Source organism: Gavialis gangeticus, unplaced genomic scaffold (assembly GCF_001723915.1).
Source record: "Gavialis gangeticus isolate Ggan-Ray unplaced genomic scaffold, GavGan_comp1, whole genome shotgun sequence".
Classification (NCBI taxonomy): domain Eukaryota; kingdom Metazoa; phylum Chordata; order Crocodylia; family Gavialidae; genus Gavialis; species Gavialis gangeticus.
This window is the reverse complement of record NW_017729024.1, coordinates 105,906,048-105,929,750: the sequence shown is the minus strand read 5'-3', so window position 1 is coordinate 105,929,750 and position 23,703 is coordinate 105,906,048. Positions and strand designations below refer to the sequence as shown.

General features: G+C 43.6%; 1 protein-coding gene across 3 annotated transcripts in view; it reads right to left on the bottom strand.

Annotated features, from left to right (window-relative positions):
- The window catches only part of SLC24A2 (solute carrier family 24 member 2), a 185,742-nt gene that overhangs the window by 34,347 nt on the left and 127,692 nt on the right, over positions 1-23,703 (bottom strand). For all 3 annotated transcript variants that reach the window (XM_019517504.1, XM_019517506.1, XM_019517505.1), the window contains 2 exons: positions 6,865-6,960; positions 2,726-2,832 (listed from right to left, as the gene is read on the bottom strand). In XM_019517504.1, coding sequence (XP_019373049.1) covers positions 2,726-2,832; positions 6,865-6,960 — 203 coding nt within the window. The remainder of the gene's footprint in view (positions 1-2,725; positions 2,833-6,864; positions 6,961-23,703) is intronic.

The following is a 23,703-nucleotide window of genomic DNA, read 5'->3' as shown; positions in this document are numbered from 1 at the left end:
CCCTCCTCCCTTTTTTAAAGATGGGGACCACGTTCGCTATCTTCCAGTCACCTGGCACCTGGCCCAAGCACCACGAGCGCTCGTAAAGCTGTGCCAACGGCCCCGAAAAAACCCCAGCTAGCTCCCTCAACACCCTGGGGTGGAGAGCATCTGGACCCGCTGACTTGAACACGTCCAGCCCCTCCAGAAGCTCTTCCACATCCTTGTTGAAGTGTGGCACCCAGAACTGGACGCAATACTCCAGCTGCAGTCTCACCAATGCTGAGTAAAGCAGAAGAATCACTTCCTTGGTTTTGCTTCAGATTAATAGACTCATAGATGTTAGGGTGGGAAGGGACCTCTGTAGGTCATCAAGTCCGACCCCCTGCCCTGGGCAGGAAAGACAACCCTAGCTAGCTGCTTGTTCAGTCTCCTTTTGAAGACCACCAAGGTAGGGGAGAGAAACAAAATGTATTGGTTGATAAAGTAATGCCTGAGCAGTGTGTTGAGAACTTTTCTAAAAATAGAGTTACCAAACTACTCTGCTTAAGAGGAATGTTTAATATTTTGTTTTGATGACTAGGAATCTTTAGGCAGTCCATCAGTCTGGGTAATTCAGCACAATAGAGACTGTGTACATATTATCAGCATCTTTTTTTTTTCCCCCAAACACAACATTCAACATCCACTTTTCCCTGCCTAATCAGCACAGATAATAAAGCAGCAGCTTTTCCAGGGGCTTCTCCATCTCTTCAGGTGGGACTGTGATCCTAACACTCCATTCCTATCCCAAGAGGCTAGATAATAGAGAGGGTTAAAGGCATTTGGCCATGGTTTGTGCCTCATAAAACACCTATGAGGCATACTCTCTTGTGATCTCTCTACTACTTGTTATGCACATTAAACAGGAGCATCTTGAATTCTTGGAGAATTCCTTCAGTATCTTACTTTGCATTGGTGACTATTTTCAGGCTACAGGCAACCATAAACAAAAGAAAACAAAAACTAATTTATCCTTCTCCTGTTTTCTCTAAGGAATAGGTATATACAATGCTGCAGCCAATAAAAGAACTTTGCTTTTCATCAACTTGCTGCTTTTGCATATCATTTTTTATTTTGTGAAAAGACTTCCAACTCTAGCCTCTCTACTGAAAGAATCTCATTTGATTTCAGTGATGGCAGACAAGGTCCTTAATGAACAACACAAATAACATGTTTCTGTTTCTGAGGTATCCTAGTAATCTTATTTAAAAGAAACACAGCAGTTCAAGCAATGAAAATTGCACTAAGACATATTTCAGATGATCAAAATGAAACAGAACTCCGATGGGGAAATACAAGGTAGCAGCACTCTCCCAAGAGAAATCTCCTTAATACGTAGGACTAGAAATAGACAACTGTGGTCACAACAAATATTTTTTACTGGAAAATATCTATAATCATTCAAAGTGGTCCCGTGTTCAAACTATGTTAATATTTCTGTAAAAATAAGAATGTTTTTGTATTTTAATAGCATGTAACATCCTTTAAATTCCATAGAATCAGAGAGCTGGCAAAGACTTCAGGAGTCAAATAGCACACCCACCTTCACAGTTGCAGGAATCACTGTTCTTAAACCACTCCAGGCAAATGTGCATCTAGCCTCCTGTAAAAACCTCCAATGAAGGAGATTCTACAGCTTCCCTAGACAGCTTGTTCCATTGCCCTATTATTACTGTTCGAGAGTTTTTCCCTGAGTTTTAATCTTAGCCTCCTTTGCTGTAGTTTAAACAAATTTCCAGTGGTTTAAGTGACTACTTTATAAAAATGTGCAAACAAGATGACATAGAAAAGTACCTGCAGAAATGGGTAGGTAAGTGGACAAAAGTAGAATACTGAAGATTAGAGAACTATTGGGCATATTTACAACAAAAAGCAGCATAAAGAAACAGCGATAGGAATATCAAAAACCTGCATTTTGCCACCAGGGAAAACAATTTCTATACATTCTTTAAAGAAAATGGTGAGACCTGTACATTTTCAGCTACTCACAAGGCTATTTTGTTTCTTTTGGTCACACAGAAATTGGGCAGTCACCTGATTTGCTTAGGCACTCTTGTAAGCTACACTAGATGCCTGTCTACATCTTTAGGTTCCTAATGTTCTTTGTATTTCAGGTAGTTGTTACAAAAATCAGACGCAGTCATGCAGTTGTGTGATAACTATTCATAAAAAGTATATTTACTTAGTTAAAACAAGCAAATTTAAATCTGTATTTTTCTTGTGAGCAACTATTTAATGTCTGCATTTATGTTTACTATGCACAGTCATGCAAGCAAATGTAATTTGCTCTCTGTCTGAAGTTTATGTCTCAAATGTGATATCCAAGGGAAGATGTTTGTGACCAATTCTCATCTTGTAAGCACTTTCTTGTAACCATCCACTTAATTAAACATGGCAGGTTGTACTCCTAAGAGAAAATGTTCTGTGCAATGCAAGAACAACTGGACAAACTATTTCCATTAGTTGCAAGAATATGCAATATGCAAGAAATATGCCCTGAAAGAAAAGATTTCAAATTATGGCTTTACCTTAAATTCAGTGCTAAGTGGAGGTGCAGGGGAAAAGAGCCTTTATATTTTAGGCAAAATTTGCTCTAATACCCAGTTTAATTGAGGGCAGAGGCAAACACGACTATTCCTTGCTCAGAATAAAGACTTTTTTGCAATCTACTTCTAGATAAAATAGACAATAAAAAGATATTAACCTCGGCTTCAGCGTTGTGGGCAACATTTCCATTTTGTACTGGTCCTGAATCAGTTGGTGGTGTTATTGCAACTTCCACTTTTGCAGCATTTGGGAGTTCAATTTTTTCTGTTAGATCATCCATAAGCAGGGGTGGAGGGGCAGAGGAGAACAAAAACAAATTAGTAACACTGCTTTCAGTCTATATGAATTATCAAATGTTACCAGTAACATTCATAAAAAAGATAAATTCTGGGCTCAGTTACATTGATGCAAATTACTCCAGAGAACAAACTTTCATACATGTAAATTAGAGTCAAATTTGGACTAAAGAGGGGGTTGCCTGGATAAGGAATGAAGAAGCTGTTCCAATGTTACTTGTGTTTTTTAAAAGAGCTCTTTATTATGTTTAAATTCTTAACTGTAACTTAGGACCTATTTGGTGCTCTTTACTCATGTCATACTTTTGCTGAGCTGTGGTAATCTAACAGAATTGAGTCAAAACTGACAGTAAACCATTCTTCATAAAGAATAATAAAATATGAGATTCTTTCCTGGCAGGTGGTATGTGGGATAAACTCATGAAGAGATGGAGAAATTTGACTTGCAAATTTTTCCATCTGCAATTAGTAAAGCTGGATTTCTGTTAAGAGTTGCCATAGAACTCACAGGTGTTATGACTATCATATGATCTGAAATATTTGTGACTTGACATTTGGGGATGTCTATATGCAAAGGATGGGTGGTGAGGAGTTGTAAAAATGACACCTCTGAGAACTACCAAATTAGATCCTGTACTGCTCTGCAATTCTACAATGACAAAAAGGCTGGGTCAGTGAGGTTTTTTTGCAAAAGCTAGACTACAATTTTGTCCCTAGTTGATGAATTAAATAAGAGTCAGTTTAAAAATATGGAAATTGGTGTGTAAGAATTAATTTTGTGCAAATTCCTGTCTTCAGAATTGTCAATTTTCTCATATGACATTCACATTCTTTTTACTTGCACCATGAATGGAAAAAGCAAAGGTACTAAACAATACCCAAGTTTTCCAATAGTCTTACAAATAAAGTCCTCATGAAAATTTCCTGCCAGGATAAATGGGAAACAGTAGGCAACAGGGGTTATTCAGTTCAGTTCTTTTCACCATGATTCTCTTGGGATTGTTCTAAACAAGAAGCATGACAAAAACTCTTATTTAAAAAGAGCACTCATCAGACGTCCTTGGATAATCAGATGACATGAGAAGGAGCAACAAACAATTACTTGAATAATATGCATTTTATAATACCTTGCCGCACAAAGAAGTAAATATAACTGTGCGGCTTGCATTACTGCTGTGATCATGTTTGTTCTGAATTAAAATCCAAGAGCTCAGGATTATTCCCCTACTTGTAAGTCTTCCTCCTTCCCAGCAATATGATGCATTAACAAAACATTCTCAACTAATTGCTTGACTCAGTAGGCAAAGTTTATCTAACTATAGCACAAGGTCAGGGCAAGTGTCAACTGATAGCATGGATTCAATTTTTAATCAGATACATTAAATAGGCTTTTTTGGTTGAACATTCGGTGGTAAGGCAGTGGCTAAAGGAGAGGTGACTAAGGATTTTTTAACAACTACACATGACTTCTGATCTGAAAGACACAGTCTTATCCTTTGTCAAATGCAGAGCAAACAACTTAGTGCAACAGCCACGTACAGGGCCAGAGGTGATGGAATTTTTCCAAACCATAGTCAGGATATAGACCAGCTATCAAACTATACCTCCAATTGTTGACTCCAGCCCACAGTAGTGACTAAACTCCACTATGCAATGGGAACACAAACATTTTGGCCACTGGATATGCAACGAGTGTGAACCTAGTGACTGTTACCCTGTTCTACCCCTGGAGTTGAAGTATTCTACAGTTGATGAACGCATATCTGCACCTTCCTTTTGCAAGACACAGCCTTTGATTTTGAGACCTTGTATGTGAATGCAAGATATGCAGGTTTTGCTTCAAAGAGAATGAATCATTCACAGCAGCAATGTGTATTTGAGGGCTTTTGGGTTTACATGCTAGATTTCAAGTCTTTTTTATGGCAGCTGTTGAATTACATATGCCACATCATGCACACATCTTGCTTGGGAATGTGAAAATTGTATGTAGTATTGCAAACTGTACACATGGTAGATCTCAGGGAGCATTTTGCACATGCAGAGTACTCACCCGAAGCATACGTCCCTGGTATTGCCATAAAGAAATACATAATCATGATCAAAATGGTGTTTTCAATTGTTCCTGTCAAATTTCTGTGAAAACCCATGGATTTGCATGAACATAACTGAGAGCATAAATTGTCTTCCTATTCCCATTACTTTTAATTCTACATGTTTCAGTCTTGCACAATGGCTCCCTGGATGCCTTTTTTGGCTGTCTTTTCATACATAGGAGCTCCCATTCATCCTGATGGGGCAGAGTTTCAGGCACAATCCTGTAGAGAGTCAGAATAGTTTTTAATAATTCATTATAGATGAATCAGAGAGGAAAATTTAGCCCCAAAAAGAATATGGAGCTTTTATCTAGGGTTCATAATAAATGACTAGGCCTAAAATTAAAGTAGATACATTGTTGTATGGTTTCATATGACATATAATCTGCCAGATTCTTCACTTGGTTATGCCAAAAGTTCCATCCTGAGCCCAGTGGCCCATCAAGCTAACATAATTAGGACATACTGGTAGCAAATTAAATGCCGAGGAGTTACTGTGCATGCACGGTAAGGCACGTATAGACAGCTGACAAGAAGGAAATTTGCTCCCGGTCAGCCAGGCAGCAGAGGGTGGGTGATTGCTCCCTGCCCATGGGAGCTCCCTGCTGCTGGATCAGGCTCCAGTGGCAGAGCCTGGGTGGGGATAATGTCTTTATGTCCCAGCAGCAGGGAACTCCCAGTCCTGGCTCCACAATCAGGGAATCCCTGCCCAGCCAGCGGGTCACTGCTAGCTACCACACTGGTAGATAGGGGCAGGGGGCTGGGATCTGCCCCTCCCCTGCAGCTCTTTCCAAGTCCCCTGTTCCCAATCGGGGAGCTGGGGCCAGAAGCTCCCTGCTGTTGGGGCAGGGAGACATTGCCTCAGGCTAGGCTCTGCCCCAGCAGTAGGCAGCTCCCAGAGGCAGGGAGCAATCTCCCAGCTCATGCCAAGAGACAGCTGTCTGCTGGCCCCATGCCCTCTGCCATCCCCTGGGCTAGCACCCAGTGGTAGTCTGGAGATCCCCCTGGCTGCTGCAGGGGGGGCAGAGCAGGATGGGAACAGCCATCTCTGAGCTGCCCCTATTGGAAGCAAATCTGCTCCCAAATGTGTGCACATGTAGACACCTGCCCAGGACGTGTAAATGGCCCCACTGGGTTCTGTAACCAACAGCACAGAAGGAAATGGTTGGTATCATGGTCACCTGCTTTGACCCCCTAGCCTAAATGACCAGGTACCCTTTCATGTCTGGGTCAGCTTGGAAGTAGCCTTTGGTGCAAGTCTAGAGTAAAGATCAAACTGGCATGTCTACATGAGACATTTACTGTGGAGCTAACTAATTAGCTCTGCATTAAACATTTCAGCTTCTACACATGCCTATTAGGGCACAGGAAACTAATAAACTCTGCAGCAGGGTAGCACTTGTATTTACAAGTAGCAGCAGCACACCTGTAGATGCTGCCCTGGCTGGCTGGGGCATGAGGGTGCTTCAGTGTGGGGGTTACCTGCTGGCTAGTCCTACACTGAAGCATCCTTGTGCCCCAGCCAGGCCCTCTGCAGTACACTGAACTCAGCTGGAGCAGCCCTGGGCTGGCAGGCTGACCTCCCAGGCACCCTGCTTTGACCTGGCTCAATGTGCTATGGTCTGGCTGCATGTGTAAAAATCCTGGGAGCTTCCTGGGAGCAATAAACTACAGAGCAATAACCTCTGAAGTTTATTCATGAACTGTAATGGCACATTTGCAGATAGGTGTCTCTTCTCATTTGCAGGTACTAGCTGCTGTGGAAAACCAGGCTTCTATTATAAGTCCAAAAATGGATTTGGGGTCTATTTTTTGGTTCTCAAGCTGATATATTTCCTCTTTTTGGGGTAAATAAATGGTGTATATACTTTTAGCCAATAAAAAAAATTTGGAACTCCTATACTCACCATGATTAGCAGCCCCATTCCGTCTTTCACTGTCTTCTACCTGGCACTTCTTTTTGGCAATCTTATGAAGAATTGAGGCTCTCTCTCTGAATTTTCCTTTAAAAAAAACATTGTCATTGTTGAAGTGCATCCATTCTGACATTTTTTTTGTAGTAAATTTTGCTTCAGGACTCAAAACCAGTAAGTTATTTCTATCCTACTGAATGAGCTAACACATTATTAATCATTTTCTGGCTTTCCAGCGTCTACAAATTGTGATCACTTATGTACTTAAGAATTTAAAAGATGTCAGCTGGTGCTTTAGAAATCAAAGAGAATGAACTAAGAAATTATTTTTTCTGGTTAAGCATTCAATCAGATTTTCATAATAAAGGTACCAGTGTAAACCATTGAACACAAATTATATAATAAATGTATTTTAAAGAAAAAGCTCTATGGTTGGTCCACAACCTGCAGTATTACATTTCCATCCTGATACCTGTGTTTGTGCTATTTCTCTATGAACCTTTTTTCTAAAACCAGTCCCATGGCATAAAGGCAAATTTTTGCATTCCCTGCACAACCCAAACACCCACTGAAATCAGTTGGAATTAAGGGGGCACAAAGTTTACAAGTTTTAGACCAAAAGGTATTGAATTAAAAAGCATTATTACTCAAAGGATGCATTATATTAATACACCATTAGTAACAACAGGAAGCACAGAGAAGTTATGCATACAAAATCTTGGTTTAGATATCAGTGTTTCCAAATGTAAGTCAAAATTACATTAAAGACAGGCAGTAAATGAAATGGAAGAATGAATTATCAGCTAATAAACAAATATACCCCTTCCCACCAAAATGTTTTAGAAAGCAGAATATCACAGTGGAATGACTGCATGCTAATACAGAAAGGGGCAAGTAGTTATCATTTAGGGAAAAACAGAATTAATCTGTCAGTCACAATATAAGGTAAATGATAATAAAGAGACCTTATTACAAGCTCTGAGTACTACCCTTTCAGCTCTACATATGTTACTACCAAAATATCACACTGTAAAAAAATATCTGACCATCTAGAAGAACAGCAGAAAATACCACAAGCAATTTTCTTATCCATTACAAAAATAGTTAATATGGAAGTATTGGAAATTCTTTGCTCTATCATGGATATGGTGAAATAAAATAGCCAAGAGACCAGAGCAATACTGAAAACCAAGAAGCCAACTCTCACTTCAGTACACACGGTCAATGTCAAAAAATAAAGTTCAAACACACAGAAGATAACAAGACAAAGTGCAGAAAAAGAGAGACAAAGGAAACATCCGAAGTCTGAGTTGAGGTGAAAAGAAAAAGGGACAAAAATGAACCAGAATGGTCTTGCCAATTATTTTATACTGAAATCCCTAAAATACTAAGTCCATTTCCATTTAAAATACTTTAAAGTGTTTCTAGAGAAATGTGTTTGTAATTTTGCATGTGCCTGACTTATCCGATAGAAAACATGATGCATTTCCATAAACCAGGGAAGATTTGTGTTTGCACGTATGCAAATATGTAAGGTTACATTTGTGCATAGTGGGGAGTGGTACAGTGTACAAGTATAGTCCGCAAACACTTTTTGAGGAGCTGGCTTGTCATGTCCCATATGTATTGATGAACTTTTGGGAGCAAGGGAAAATGAAAGAAGGAGGATTTTTTTTTTTTTTTTATAAGTCTCAAATTGTATTTTGTATGTAACGTTATTCAGCAATTTCTTTGCTGAAATTTCAGCTTGTGTTCTAAAATGATTTCCCTTTTGGCATTTATACTTGTGGGTGTGGGTCAGCTGTATGTCCCCTCTCTTCCCCAGGACTCACCTGCCGCGATTAAGATAGCAAAAAGATTTAGATGTTAATCCCTGAGGGGAGAGGGTTAGAAACACCAGATCACCTGGGTGTTAGTTTCACCACTATGCCTATCTTTACTGAAGTGGATACAACATAGCCCACCGCACTAATTGCCTCATTAACGTGGAAGCAGCTGTATCACCACTTAGTTGATTGCAGCTTCCCTGCTGCTCTGTTCCAGTTGCAGCTGTCTCTCTGCTGCTCCTACTGAGAGCCAGTTGTCTCTGGGGATCCTTCTCTGGGGTCTGGTTCCCCAGCCTTCCCAGGGTCTTTCCAGCCACCCAACAGCTCCTGTGACCTGAGTGAATTTTCCCTGTAGCTCCCATCCCGATTGAGGCCGTCTCTCCGCCGCTTCATTCGAGAGCTGGTTGTTTCCTGGAGCTCAGTCTCCGAGGGTTGTGTTCCCAACCTCTCTGGGATCCTGCCAGCTGACTGCTGGCCACCGCCACCTGGGGTAAGTATCCCCCATCTCACTGGTCTGATGTCCAACTTGCTTGCCTTGCCCACAGCATCCTTCTTGCTCTGTTGGCTTCGCAGCAACCACTCTCCTTCACTCCAGTGCCCCGAGGGCAACTGCTTGATTTCTAGCTCGAGCCCATTACACACCTCCCCCATTTTGTTCAAAGAAACCTAAGTTGCTGAATCTTCACAATCCCCGGCGCAGTTGGTTGGACCCTTTGCCCTTTCACCTGTTGCGTCTTCGGTTTGTGACAGGAAATCAACATTCCCGCTCTTCTTTTCCACCCGGTGCTTCACTGTAAAATAAAAGGATTGTATAGCGAGAGACCATCTCATTAGCCTAGCGTTATCTACCTTGGCTGCTTGTAGTCAGCGTAGGGGTGCATGGTCTGTGATTAATAAGAACTTCCAGCCTACTGAGTAATAATGAAAGAGTTCCATCCCCCACCAGATAGCCAGGCATTCCCTCTCAATTGTGGAATATTGGGTTTCTGCGAGCATCAGTTTTTTGCTAGCAAAGGCTATTGGTCTCTCTTCTGCCCCTCCTTCTTGGACGAGGATAGCTCCTAATGCAGTGCTGGAGGTGTCCGTTTGTAAAAAAAAAAAGCATCTTTTCAAAATTGGGGGTATACAGCACTGGGTGCTGGCATAGGGCTGCCTTAACTTGTTTGAAGGCTAGGATGACCTGTGGGTTCCACTGGATCCAGTTCCTCCATCCTCTGGTCATCTCTATCAAGGGCACCGCCTTCTCTGAAAAATCCTTGATAAAGCACCTGTCGTAGTTGGCGAAACCCAGGAAAGACTGTAGCTGTCTGAGTGTTTGAGGCAAAGGGAGTTGTTGTATGGCTGCCACTTTATTAGCTATGAGCTTTATTTTTCCCTGTTCAACCATGAACCCAAGGTACTGGGTTTCTCTCTTTCCCAGTGTGCACTTCCAGTGATTCACAGTCAGCCCAGCCTGTCGGAGTTCATTGAGGATCTCCCATAGGTGGTGGCAGTGTGTTTCCCAGTCGCCGGAGAAAACAATGATGTCAGCAATATATGCGGCCGCCAAATGGCATCCTCCTGAATTGGAATAAGCCCCATGGGGTTCCAAAGACAGTTTTTTCCTTGATGGTCGGTGCCATCAGGATCTGCCGATAGCCGTTTGTGAGATCCAAGGTCGAGATGTATTTGGCTTGGCCTACCTTTTCCAACATATCCTCTACCTGGGGCATAGGAAAGGCATCAAACGTTGCTATTTCGTTTAGCTTGTGATAATTGATGCACAACCTTATGGAGCCATCTGCCTTTGGGACCACCACCATCGAGCTTCTCTAGCGGCTCCTAGATTCCTCAATGATGTCCAACTTCTTCATCACATCAACCTCCTGCTTGACCGCAGGCCACAGGTGCCAACGTAGCCTTCTCCAATGATTACGTACAATCTGTCTGGGTGGGGTCTGCATGCAATGTGCTACTCCCTGGGGTTCCCCCGGGATCTCACAGAACACATCACAATATTCAGTTATTAAGGTCCCCAAAGTCTTTTGTTGTTCAAGGTCTAGTCAGTCTTGGTGGGGCCTCCCCCAACCTCCAAGGTTCCCTGTCCCCTTCTAGTTCTTCACATTCAGCTGGATCCTGTATCATCCACCCCTCCCTTTGACACCACTTCTTCTCCTCATGGGCTCTGTCCGAAGCATCTCATAGTTGATGGGCTCTGTACGCTTAGTTACTTGAAACAGACCCTGCCATCGAGCTAATAACTTTTGTAGACTATCAGGTAATAGCGCTAGCACCCAGTCTTCGGCCTTCAGCTCTCTTTCCATGGTATGCATGTCATAGTGCTGTATCTGTCTCTCTTGCCTCTGTCCCAGATTCTCTTCAGCTATCGTCAGGGCCTTCTTTAATGTGTCCTAAAAGTCAGTCACAGTCTGTGGTGGTGTTGTCCCCTCAGGCTCAGTTTCCCACCATTTGCAGATCACGTCCAGGAGTCCCCTTGGGTCATGACCAAAATCCAACTCAAATGGGGCATACTTGGGGGACTTCCCTGATTGAGAACAGAAGAGGGGATCAACGCATCCCACCCCCAAGGGTCACCCTATATGCATGCCCGTATCATCCCTTTTAGTGTCGGATTGAAGCGCTCCACCAGTCCTTCTCTCTGGGGATGATAGACGGAGGTCCTGAGTTGTTTGATTTTCAGTGTGTTGCACATCCCCCTCAGGATTTTGGACATGAAATTTCTGCCTTGGTCAGTGAGAATTTCCCAAGGGATTCAGACCCATGTGATCCATCTCATAAGGGCGCTAGCTATCATGGGGGCAATCACTGAGTATAGGGGAACAGCTTTGGGAAACCGTGTGGCGTAACCAATGATTACCAGGATGAATTGGCAGCCTGTTCAGCTGCAGGGGAAAGGTCCCGCCACATCCATGGCAATCCTATCAAATGGTTGCCCTGCCAATGGCAGTGGTATCAGCAGGGTCTTGGCTGGTCTTAGCCCCTCTGTTTTTTGACACTCGGGACATTCAGTGCAAAATCGCTCCACCATTTTGTACAGGCCTGGCCAGAAGACCCGTCGCTTCAACCTGGCTTCCGTCTTGTCCCTCCCCAGGTGTCTTCCCATTGGAAGAGTATGGGCTACCTGAAGCAAGTCACCCCAATATTTCCATGGGCCTAGGATCTGTTGTTTTTTGTACCCCTCTTCTTTGTCCTCCATTTGGTACAGGATGCCCATTCTTACCTCAGAGTGGGGACTCAGCTTCGCCTTCTCAGGGTCTACCACTACTCCCTCTCATCTGGCCAGCTGGGTCTGCCAGATATTCCGGAACAATGGTTCTTGTTCCTGTTCTTCCCAGAAGTATCCACCGCCGATAATCTGCTCCAGGTCTAGGTCACCCCCTTCTTCCTCTTCAGGGGTGCTGAAGCATACCGCCTCCGGATTACTCTGCCATTCCCCCTGCTGGTTCTTAGTACCTGGGAGACTACTTTCTTCAAATGTAGCCAATCAACTCCCAGGAGCATGGGGCAGGGGAGCGTCTCTGCTAACCCCACCGCTATCTCTTCTGTGCGGCCCATCACTGACAGCCAGAGCCATCTTCTGGCATAAGTGTACAAGGCCCCACAGATGCAGACCATACTCACAGGTGACTCCCAGTTTCCTAGCTGTGCAGGTACTAGGTCTGCCCTTATCATGGACTGGGAGCATCTGGTGTCGACGACTGCAGGGATGATGGTGTCTCTCACTCTAACCTTGACTACCGGCCTATTCTTACATCCGGGCCCCTTGTATCACCTGAAACGACAGTGCATTTTCTCTTCATGAGGACTCTCTACTATCGCCTCAGCTTGGGGTCTGTGTGCACAGAAACTAGACATGTCCTTTTTCTCCGTACCTATAGCAGATTATGTCCTTGTCATCCCAGCCCCTGGTTCTTGGCGTGAGAGTCAGGTCCCCTCTCCTCTTCTTCCTTTGCCAGAGCCTTCTGAGCAATTAGTTATGAATTGCTATGTCTGATTTAATGCATATATATATATATATATTCCATTTGGTTGTTTCAAAAATATAATCCCCAGTTGCTATGCTTTTTGCCACCCTGATTCAATTTATTTATATCTATCTATCTTGAATATATATATATTCAATTCAATGCAATATATATAAAAATTGAATCAGGATGACAAAAAACATGGCAACTGGGGATTATATTTTTGAAACATCCAAATGGAACGTGCTAAAATAGAATCCTTTAATCTTAATCAGATTCTAGAATATTTTACGCCGTGTTTATTTTTGAAGTTATATAAAAGTGATGGTGACAAATAATGTTGCAAAGCAAAAATGTATCATAGTCTCATCAGTGGTGATGTTCCAAAAAGGGGGACAGAAAAAACTTTATTTCTTCCTTACTTTCATCATTAGGATAAAATTTCCACTATAGCCTCAGATGATATATCTGTGTTCCTTAAAAGTACATGAAGCTTTGTAATGGAAACTGCAATATACCAAATCATGAAGAGTGACGCTTATTTTTCTAAAAATAACACTGCATATAGCATATATCTATCTATCTAGTAATAATATACAGCAGTTAGCTACTTTATACATAACATATTTATAGGAATAATTTCTACCCACATATTAAGGCATAACTTTTATTGCAATACTTTATAAAATCAGAAATATATTTAATGCACAAATTATAGCAGTGTCTTCAAATTGCATATTAAATATTGTAGGATTAAAATAATAGACCCAAATCCCCAGCCCCTAACTATGATGAGAAATGAAGTAAATTTCCTGAAATAAATATTTGACATGAGAATTTCTGTAATGGCCATATCTGAGTGCTAGGTTAATGATCCATTTTTAGGACACAACGAAGTATTTAAACAAATTAGCCACCATGTTATGTCAATCAAAAGCTCATTTCAATCATAGTGTTTTATAATAGCTCCACCTTACTTAACAAGTCAATCCCATACAAGATAAATCCAGTTAGATGTTTGTTCTGACACCTCACTGAGTTGGCACCTCTAATAGAAAGGAATTTACTATATTTAGGTTTGTCAGAACTGAGGAAAGAAATCTGCCTAGGAAACATGTTAACTAATACATCTAAAGTAAGAGGATTTTAAACACAGCTCTGCATGTTGTGTAGGGAGGCTGAGCCACATTTAAAAATGTATTCAGTGGTCACGGTTAGATAGAGACTGCAATCAGGTAACTCATTTTCAAATGCAAGGTATTTTTCTTATCTAGATAAACACTTTGGAATATTTCTGGAAGCAGATTTAAATTTGTCCCTCAATGGAACTTAGATGCTTCAGTAACTATCTCCAAGGTGCCTACCACCAACTGGAATTCTCAGCCCCGAGTTAGATGTCTAGACTACCAAAATACTGGATGGTGAGAATTAAGATGCCTAAAAACACAAACTTCAAAAACCGCCAATGGGGTGTTCACTAAACTACCAGGATTATAAAGTAGAGGAAAAAATGCAGATTACAGACAACTCACTAGCCATGAATATCTCTCTGGCTTGATTTGTGCCTCCTTGGTTATAGGATCATAGGAAAGTAGGGCTGGAAGGGGCCTCACAAGGTCATCTATCTAGCTCCCTGCTCAAGACAGGATCATCCCTGACTAAACCATCCCAGCCAAGTGTCTGTCTAAACTGCTTTTGAAAGTTTCTAAGCATGGAGATGACATAACCTCTCCAGGTAGCTGTTCCAGTGCCTAACCACTTTTATAGTTAGAAAACTCCTCCTAATCTCCATCCTAAATTTCCCTTGCTGCACTTTGACACCACTAAGCTTAGGTTTTTCTCTGTGGCCTTAGGGGATAGGACTATCTCCTTCTCTATAATCGTCCTTCAGGTATCCAAAGACTGTTATCAAATTCTTCCTCAGCCTTCTCTTCTACAGGCTATATAACCCTAGTTCTCTCAGCCTTTCCTCATAAGTAGGGGTTCACGAAACTTGAGGAGGTGGCTGGCCAATTTCATGGGCAGATTCTGGGGCCAGCTGCCATTTTGTGGCCTGATTGTGGCAGGGCCCCCCACTTACCTCTGATTGGTTGTAGGGCCCTGCAGTCCCACCTCTCCCCAGATTGGCAGATGGCCCCAAACTGCATCTTAATTACCGTGATTAATCCCAGGGAAGCCATTAATCCACATGTTATTAAGCATGGATTAATGGCTTCCCCAATCTTAATCAAGGTAATTAAGCCATGGTTTCAGCCTCCCCGCCACCTGCTGCAAGCAGCCTGGGCTCTGTGGCCAGCAGCAGGGACCTGCCCAGATTCTGAGCCCAAACTGGCTGTGGCAGGTAGCCATGAGGCTGCAAGTGGCTTCACTGGGGTCTGTGGAGTCCTGGCTCAGCTCACTGACAGCAGTGGGAGCACACACACAACGAGCTGGGCTGGGGCTCCATGGATGCCAATGCAGTTGCTTGCAGCCCCCCCCACCTGCTGTGAGCAGCCCTTCCCCCTGTCCCATGCTCCAAAATTGAAGGGCTTCCCACCCTTTTCTCTGATGACGAAAATTGCAGAGTCCACCACTGTTCATAGAAAATGCGTGATTTCATATTTTCCATGAAAAATGAGCAATCAAGATTTCAGTAGGTCCCTATTTGTAAGTCCAGGTCCTTACTCATAAGTCTTGCCTCCAAGGCCCATAATAATTTTTGTTGCCCTGTGCTGGACTCTTTCCAAACTGCCCACATCTTTTGTGGGGCTTGAAACTGGACACGGTACTCCAGGTGAAGCCTCAGCAGTGCTGAATAGAGAGGAAGAACCACTTCTCTTGATTTGCAAACGACACAATATGCTGCTGGGTTTTTTTTGCAACAAGAGGACATTGTTGGCTCATAATCAGCTTATAGTCCCCCAGCCCCTTCTCTGTCATGTCATTTCTCTGCCATACTGCAACCAAACCAGTCATTCCCTTGTGAGGTCTTTTCCAGCCTACTTTCTTATGTATTTGGGCATGTGTTTATCTCAAGTTCAGGCCTTTGTACTTGTCCTTGTTGAATCTCATATGGTTCATTATGGGCCATTTTTACAGTCCATGAAGGTCATTCTGGATCCTAAAATGACCTGGATAAACTGGGCTGGGATGGGGTGGGAAGGCGCACCGAGTTGAAACATTCACCTGAGAGACCTGGTTTTAAATCCCTATTCTACCTGAGTTAGAACTGGGTTTTAAACCCTCATCTCAGGCAATGTCATTACCACTGTGCTGTACAGTCAATCTTCCTTACTTTTTCATTTGACCAAGAAGCGTGCTTATACCATGCTTATACCAAGTAGAAAAGCTGCAACAAGAATGACTGAAAGAGAGAGATACCCCAAGTGCTGACTAGCTGATAGCTTGATGGTTATGTCAAGTCCCCGTTGCAGAGGGACATCAATCTGGATGGCAATGTAGATGGGGAAACATCTATTTCAAGAATCCTGTTTTAGGGCCTCTGGCCTTTCAGAAAGAGCTAAGGCTTCAAACTATGGGATGGTATCAGTAATGAAGTAGCTTGAAGCATGTCCACTGGAAAAAAGTTTAGGGTTCCAGAGAATTTAAGTGCTGCAGGGTTAATTAGAATCTGGGTAACATTTTGAGGAAGTTAGAAGCACCTAAATGATAGAATTCATATAGTACCTAAAGAGCTCAGTGTGCTGTGGGTCACATGTTCAAATGGCATACCTAGGAGCAATAAACTCCATTGTTTATTGCTTCACATTAATTGCATGTGTAAATGTGCCCTAAATGTATCAGTTTTAATTTTTTTCTCAACTTAATCCATCTAGCAGGTCCTCCTCTATACTTGCCCCCCCCTTGTTGTTTCTTCCTCTCCAAAGTGCCTTCTTAACTAGTTAGGTTATCTTGCTACCCCAATAGTTTCAGTAGTTTCTCCTGAAGCTAGATCTGCTCTACCCTTTTACCTTATGATGACAACTCAGTAGGTGTGCTTGAAAATTTCCTCACAAGAAAAGACTGATTTTTGTATTTAACAAATGTTTTCATATAAAGCATCTATTTTCATAAAAAAAAGTCATTTTTCATCAGAAGCCGTTTGTTTTTCTGTGATGAGCTAACCTTTTCTTCTGAAAAAATCTGTTATAGAAAAAAATCTTCACTTTGGTGTAAATTGTCTGCAGGGGAAAACAGGATGTCTGTTGGAAGAGAGGGCAGGTAAGTACCCCAGTCACCCCAAATGCACCTGTAGCAGAGCAGGGTAAAGACATGGAAGCAAAACTTATATACCAACAGTTAGGGAGGGTCTCATGGTGACTTGACAATTTCAGCTCTGAAAATACCAAAGCAATCGTAGTGTCTACTTGATGTCAATAGGTGGCAGCCAAAAGTGGAGAATTAAATATTTTGCTGCTGTGCTGGGAGTGTTCCAGCAGAAATTTTATTCATTTACTGGCACTAATAGAGTAGTTATCTACTTACTATAAGCAATGGCAGGAAAAATTCATCCATTAAACAGTGTGAATACATAAAGACATTACATCAGTAACTTCCGGTTCTTACCATACAGTATCCACTTTCACTAAAGCAGAGTGGCCACGCTTTTCTTTTTCGCTCACTTTTACCGATTATACAATTGCTTGCATCATTTATGAATGATCAAATAGACTTTGCAAGCCTGACACTGTACCTCTAATGACACCAATTATTTATCAGTAAGAACAGTACTTTTAAACTGAAATTCTAGCCAAGTACAGGATACTTTAAGAAATAACATTATAAATGATTGAAACAGAACTGTTCAGTTCCAGGGTCTGGGGTTTTGACAATCCCTTTAAAAGGGAACAGTCAGCCCTGTTGATATATCAATAATATCTAAAGCAGGCACGTCCAACATGCGGCCTGCCAAGCCATTTTATCTGGCCCACGGTGGCCGTGCTGCTGCCGCCATGGAGCACGGAGCCACAAAGTGCAGAGCTGTGGCCACGGGGCAGCGGCGAGCTCCAGCCGGCAGCAAGGGGAGGGGAGATACTTACTCCCACGGGGCTGGGCTCATCAGAGCCAGGTCCTGCCACTGCTGCCCCAAGGGCTACGTGGCGTGGGGCTGCCCCAGTGGTGCCTGATCAGACAAGCTGGGGACAGTGCGTCCAGCCTGTTCCTTGGCTCTGCCCCTTGCCCCGGCACATGGCCGGGGGAGCTGCAGCATGGCCCGCCCGCATGTGTGGTGGAGGAAGGCACGTGGTGGACACATGGTGGATGGAGGTAAGTCCCCATGCGCAGAGATGGAGGCACAGGGTAAGTTCCCACATGGAGCTGGTGGCACCTCAGGGCCAGGCCAGGGCTGCGGGGCGTAGAGTTGCTGGAGCCGGGCTAGGCAGGTAGCAGGAGGAGCTTGGCCCAGAGGCTGCATTTGTCTCCTCTGGGCTGGGCTCCTCCTGCCTCCCACCCAGCCCGGCTCCGGCAACCACGTGCCCCGGCCCAGGGCCCCCAGCTCCACGCAGGAACTTACGGATGTCACTTCAGCCCCCTCCTTCCATACCTCCCTCCCCTTCTACATTTCCCCCCTGTTGGTATTGCCCCACTCTCAACAGCAGGAGTGGGGCTGGAAACAAGGCAGCATCAAGGGTCAGGGGGCTGTTGGGGAGAGGCCCCGAATCAGAGGGAAGGAGGCAGTAGTGTTGGGGAAAGAACACGAGGCCAGGGCCAGGAACAGGCAGAGGAAGGGCTAGGATTAAATGGAAGGAGAGATCCTCTCCCTGCCTGTGGGGAAGGGGGAGATGGGAACAGCAGGAGAGGACACACGGCCCATGAGGAATGAAAGAGGTGGAGGAGACAGTAACTAAACAGACAACCCCTGCCCCCCTCACCCAAGACACCCCCCCACCTGCCTGCTCTGCTCCCTCCCTGCTCTTCTCTTGGCCCTTGGGAACCAGGTACTTAGAAGGGGGCTGGGAAAGGGAAGGGGGAAGTGTCCTTGTTGAGGAGGAGGAGACAAGCAGTTGGTTCGAATTTGGAGCCGGCCTCATTTTTAATTGGGAGATGTACTGAAAGTGCTGGACTGATATTACAGGTTGCAGGAATGAAGGCATGAGGCGAAGTCCTCTCTCTGCCTTTGCGTGAATCGCTGATGAACCAGGGCTCCTCTGGGGTCACCCCTGTCCAGTCTGCAGAGCTGCAGGGCCCCTGCAGCTACAGCACTGCTCAGCATGGGCACCTGCAGCTGGGGTGGTGGGAGCTGTGGGGTCCTGCCCCACTCAGAGCAAGCCCTGAGCTGAAACCAGTGAGAAGCTACAGCCCTCTAACAGATTTTAGCAAGGGAAATCACTTTTGTTGATTACTTGCCCATTTCTCCAGCTGCTGCAAAAAGGAGTTGATTGGGACTGTTCAAGAAGGAGGCAGAGCTCTTTTGCATCTACTCAACTGTGCAATCTACTCTCAAAAGAGAACAGCAAGGATATAGAGCAGAAAAAGGCCAGCAACACAAGAGTCAGGTACAGACATTACACTTTTACCAGTGTAAGTGATTGGAAACCAGTGTATGCCCATAACAAAACAGAAGTTTGGCATGCATAGACTGAGGTAAAAATGGCAGAAACAGGTCTAAGATTTGCCCTCCAACTAAGAGGCAAACGTGTGTTCTTGGTTAGGAAAGTCAGTGAGACCTTGAGCATGCTGGGAGGGAGAGGAAAATGTTGGAGGCTGGCAGCCTAAGGGCCCTGCAGAGAGTGTTTGGAGGGAACTCTCTATGAACAGGAACAGGGTTTGATAGATTGAAACGGTGCCCTATTGAAACATTGATTGATCAGCAGGGATCCGGGTTTTCCATTTCCCAAGGAAAAATGGAAAAAATCATGGATATTTCCCTTTGCCAGAGGAAACCGTGGATTTCTCATTTTCCTGGAGAAACCCATGGATTTGGCCATTTTGCAAAGAGCTCTCTGCACGATGGCAGAGTTCTAGATTGGTTGAAATCAAAATTCAGGATGTAGGTTAAGGAGTGGGTTAAGTCCTGCCTTGACTCCCCATTGGCATTTGAGATTGCACTTGGCATATGATGGCAGCACCTGCACAGGTCAGGCTGTACTTTACATATTATAGCTATACCTGATGGGTGGGGGTCCATACTGATACACAGTATTATTACATAGTAATAAAATGGTGACTTTGAACTGGTGAGTTGTTTTTAACTTTACCTGTCTCCACCAAATTAGTTTTTCTATGACTAAAATTAGTTTTGGCTCTATTAGCTACAGGGCCTATGCTACGCTCAAAAAATGGCGAATGAGAGGAAACGAAAAACTGATGCTGAATGTCAAGTTTTCAAAGATAGCTGGACCACTGATTTTTTTGTTATTGAACAAAACGGGAACATCCTGTGTCTGATTTGCCAAGAGAAAGTAGCTGTCTGCAAGGAGTACAATGTGAAGTGACATTATTGTACAAAAACATGCAAAGAAATTTGACAGCCTGGTGGGTCAGATTAGAACTGATCAGGTGAACTCTCTAAAACAGAGCATGAATGGACAACAATCTTTTTTCAAAGCTGCAAGGCAGAATTCTGAGGCAGCAACCAAGATCAGTTTCTTGATATCTGAGGCAATAGCTAAGAGAGGGAAACCATTGTCTGATGGAGAATTTGTGAAAGATTGCTTGGGCATATCTACATCTGAGGTATTCCCTGATAAACAGTCAATGGTGGAGAATATCAGCCATTCACATCAGACAGTTGCTAGAAGAGTAGACAACATGGCATCCAACATTGAAGATTCACTGATGAAAAGACTCAGTGCCTGTCAGTTTTACAGCTTGGGGATTGATGAAAGCACAGAGGTGAATGATACAGCTCAACTGGCAATCTTTGTATGAGAAGTAACTAAACAATTCCATGTTGTTGAGGAACTGCTCGACTTATGTCCAACGAAAGGGAAAACGACAGGACAGGACAAGACATTTCCAATGAAGTAAAATGTGTCTTGTTGAAATTCAATCTTCCAGAGGACAAACTCTGTGGTCTAACAACTGATGGAGCCCCTGCGATGATAGGCAAGCACAATGGATTTGTCAGTTTACTAGTCAAGTCAGTGCCTCAGGATGTCATCACCCATCACTGCATAATTCACCAGGAACAACTGTGTGCAAAGGCCCTGGAGATGAAACATGTGATGGAAAAGGTTGTTTCTACAGTCAATTTCATAAGGTCAAAGGGGCTTAATCATAGACAGTTCCAAGCATTTCTTGCTGAGACAGGATCAGACCATGATGACATTATTTACTTCTGCCAAGTTCACTGGCTTACCAGGGCAGCCACACTAGCCAGATTCTGGTCACTGCTTGACGAAATTAAAACCTTCAAGATGAACAAAGGAAAAGATGTTAGCTTCATGGACGATGATGCATGGCTGAATGACTTGGCATTCCTAGTTGACATCACCAAGTATCTTGCAGATTTGAATATAAGACTACAAGGGAAGGATCAATTTGTCAACAGACTGTATGAACACATCCAATCCTTCATTCATAAGCTGGAATTGAATCAGATACAGTTGAATAAAAAGAACGTCACCCATTTTACAGTACTTTTAACAAGATGTGCTGAGACTGTGAACCATGACAAGTATTCTGCACTGATTGGCCGTCTGCTGGATGAATTCAAACAAAGATTTGCAGATTTCAGGGAACACAGTGATGAGTTGAAGCTGTTTCCAGATCCATTTGGAACAGATGCCACCAATGCTCCTGACACGTTCCAAACAGAACTAATTGACATCCAAAATAACGGTGCCTTGAAGACAGCTTTTGCAGAACATGACCTACTATATTAAAGTCAATATGTTACATGGCACTCTTTCCAAAATCTATTGAATCATGCACTTTGGTTCATTGCACTGTTTGGCAGAACATATTGATGTGAACAGCTTTTCTCAAGAATGAAGAACATAAAAACAAAATCAAGATCACTTTTGACAGACAGACATTTATCTGGAATACTCCGCATCGCCATATCAAGTGTGCCAGCAGATATTGATAACTTGTGCAAGCAAAAACAATGCCAGGTATGACACTAAAGAAATCAGTGTTCATAGTAGTTTTCAGAAAGTTAATAAGAGTAGACTTGTACATATTGTTTTTACACTGTGCAGCAGATGTTTTACTAACAAGTTATTAATTCAATAAAAGTAAATTTTCTTGAAGATTATTCTCAAACATGCCCATATTTTATTGCTTTGATTAGTTTCTACTCTGGCTGATATCTTTTCCACATTTGATCTGTCAACTTGCATTATGCTTCTTTCATTCATTGAGAAGTGAGTAGAAGTGAAAGTGTTTATTTTAGTTAAGTGTTTGGTATTATTTCATTCTTCCTTTTATATTGTTTTTATTTTGGATTTTAAACAACATTTCCAGACCCATTTCATGGTCACTTCCTGAAACTTCATTGGTGTCAAAGGTCACATGACATCACTTCCTGCTGTGATACCACTTCCTGTGAGGTTTTTGAATGTCTCACCGGCCCACTGGGTGATAAAAAGTTCATGATCCGGCCCCACATTCAAAAAGGTTGGACACCCCTGATCTAAAGGATAGGGCCTGCTAGTAAGAGGGGATTCTGCAGTGTATTTGAATGATGAGAAAGTGTCCCAATGGGAGCTTAAAACCTCAGGTGAGAGAGCAGAAAAATAGCAAATGGTGAGGGAACAGTTTGCAGGCAGGAAACAAACTAGGAATAGAACAACCTTGCTGTCAAGGAGGAGTCAGGCTGCTGTGCTGGGGTCAGAGCCCAACGGCTCCTTTCTCAATACCTGTAGCAAGGCAGAAGGGTTTGCTTTGTTTATTTGTTTGCTGCTCAAAGACTATGCTTTATTTGGGAGGACTGGCTGAGTTGCTCCTCAGGGAGAAAAACCTGCCTATAGAACTCACTAAGCTAAGCAACCAGCTTCTCATCACTGGGAGATGTAGCTTTTAAGCTGCATCTTAGGGATGAGACCCTGGTGATTCCAGGCTCCATATCACCAAGCCTGAAGAAATCTGGAGAAAATCTTATCTGGAGGAGAAAGAAGAGAGTAATGAATCAGATATTTTGCACAAGACTGACTCGTAAATCCTGTTCTTTAGTTAAGAAACAGAGTTCTTATTAGCTGTAGATCCCATCTCTGTTATAGAGCAAGACATGGAGGAGGGAGATAAATATGGTATACCAGCTGTCATGGAAATGACTAAACACCATTGGAGTTTATATATTAAAATATTTTAAAAAAATTTTCCGCCTAATTTTAAAATCTGGCATGGTTATGAAGTGATGGTCCTTGAGCAGCTATGAAGGAACTGTGGGTTCAGCTGGGGTCTGTACCACAGGGGGTTCTCCCCACCCCTGCTGGCAGGGCTGGCTGTGACTCTGCTTCTGACCTGCAGTGGGGAAGGGGAGAGGAGGTGTTCTGTCCCAGTCTCTCTCCCTCCCCTCACTGGGGTCTGTCCAGGTGGAAGGAGCCCTGTGCTGCAAAGGGAGGTTCCTCCTGTGCTGTCTTGCCTCCCTGCACCCCCAGGCTGGGGTATTCCCAGATGAGGGGAGCCCCTGCCACAAGGGGTTTCTCTGACTCCACCCAGCTAAACTGGCTGCATAGTCCTGCCCTGAAAATTTGCCTCTGACTCACTGTGGGGAGGGGGGAATGAAACCCCCCATCCCCATCTCAGCCCTACCACCCTGAGCTGGCGTCTTCCCAGCTGGTGGGGATCTTGAACCATGGGAAGGTTTCCCCTATCCCTGCTTGGCTGGGCCAGTTCCACAGAAAGAAGGACTGAGCCCTGTTGCCTGGCACAAGTCCCCTGGGCTGCCTGGCATGTTGTGCTAACTGCTGCTGGTGCCAGGCTCTAGTGGGATGCACTGGGTGGCCCAGGGGGCTTATGCCAACCTGTAGGGATGGGAGTGCTCCATAGAGGAAAGGATCAGAACCCACTGCTCAGTGCAGGCCTCCCGGGCTGTCTGGTGCATCCTGCGCTTAGGTGCCCTCAGTAATATCTGGCATGCTGGGAGGCATGCAAGAGTGCCCCCCCCCCCCCCCTTC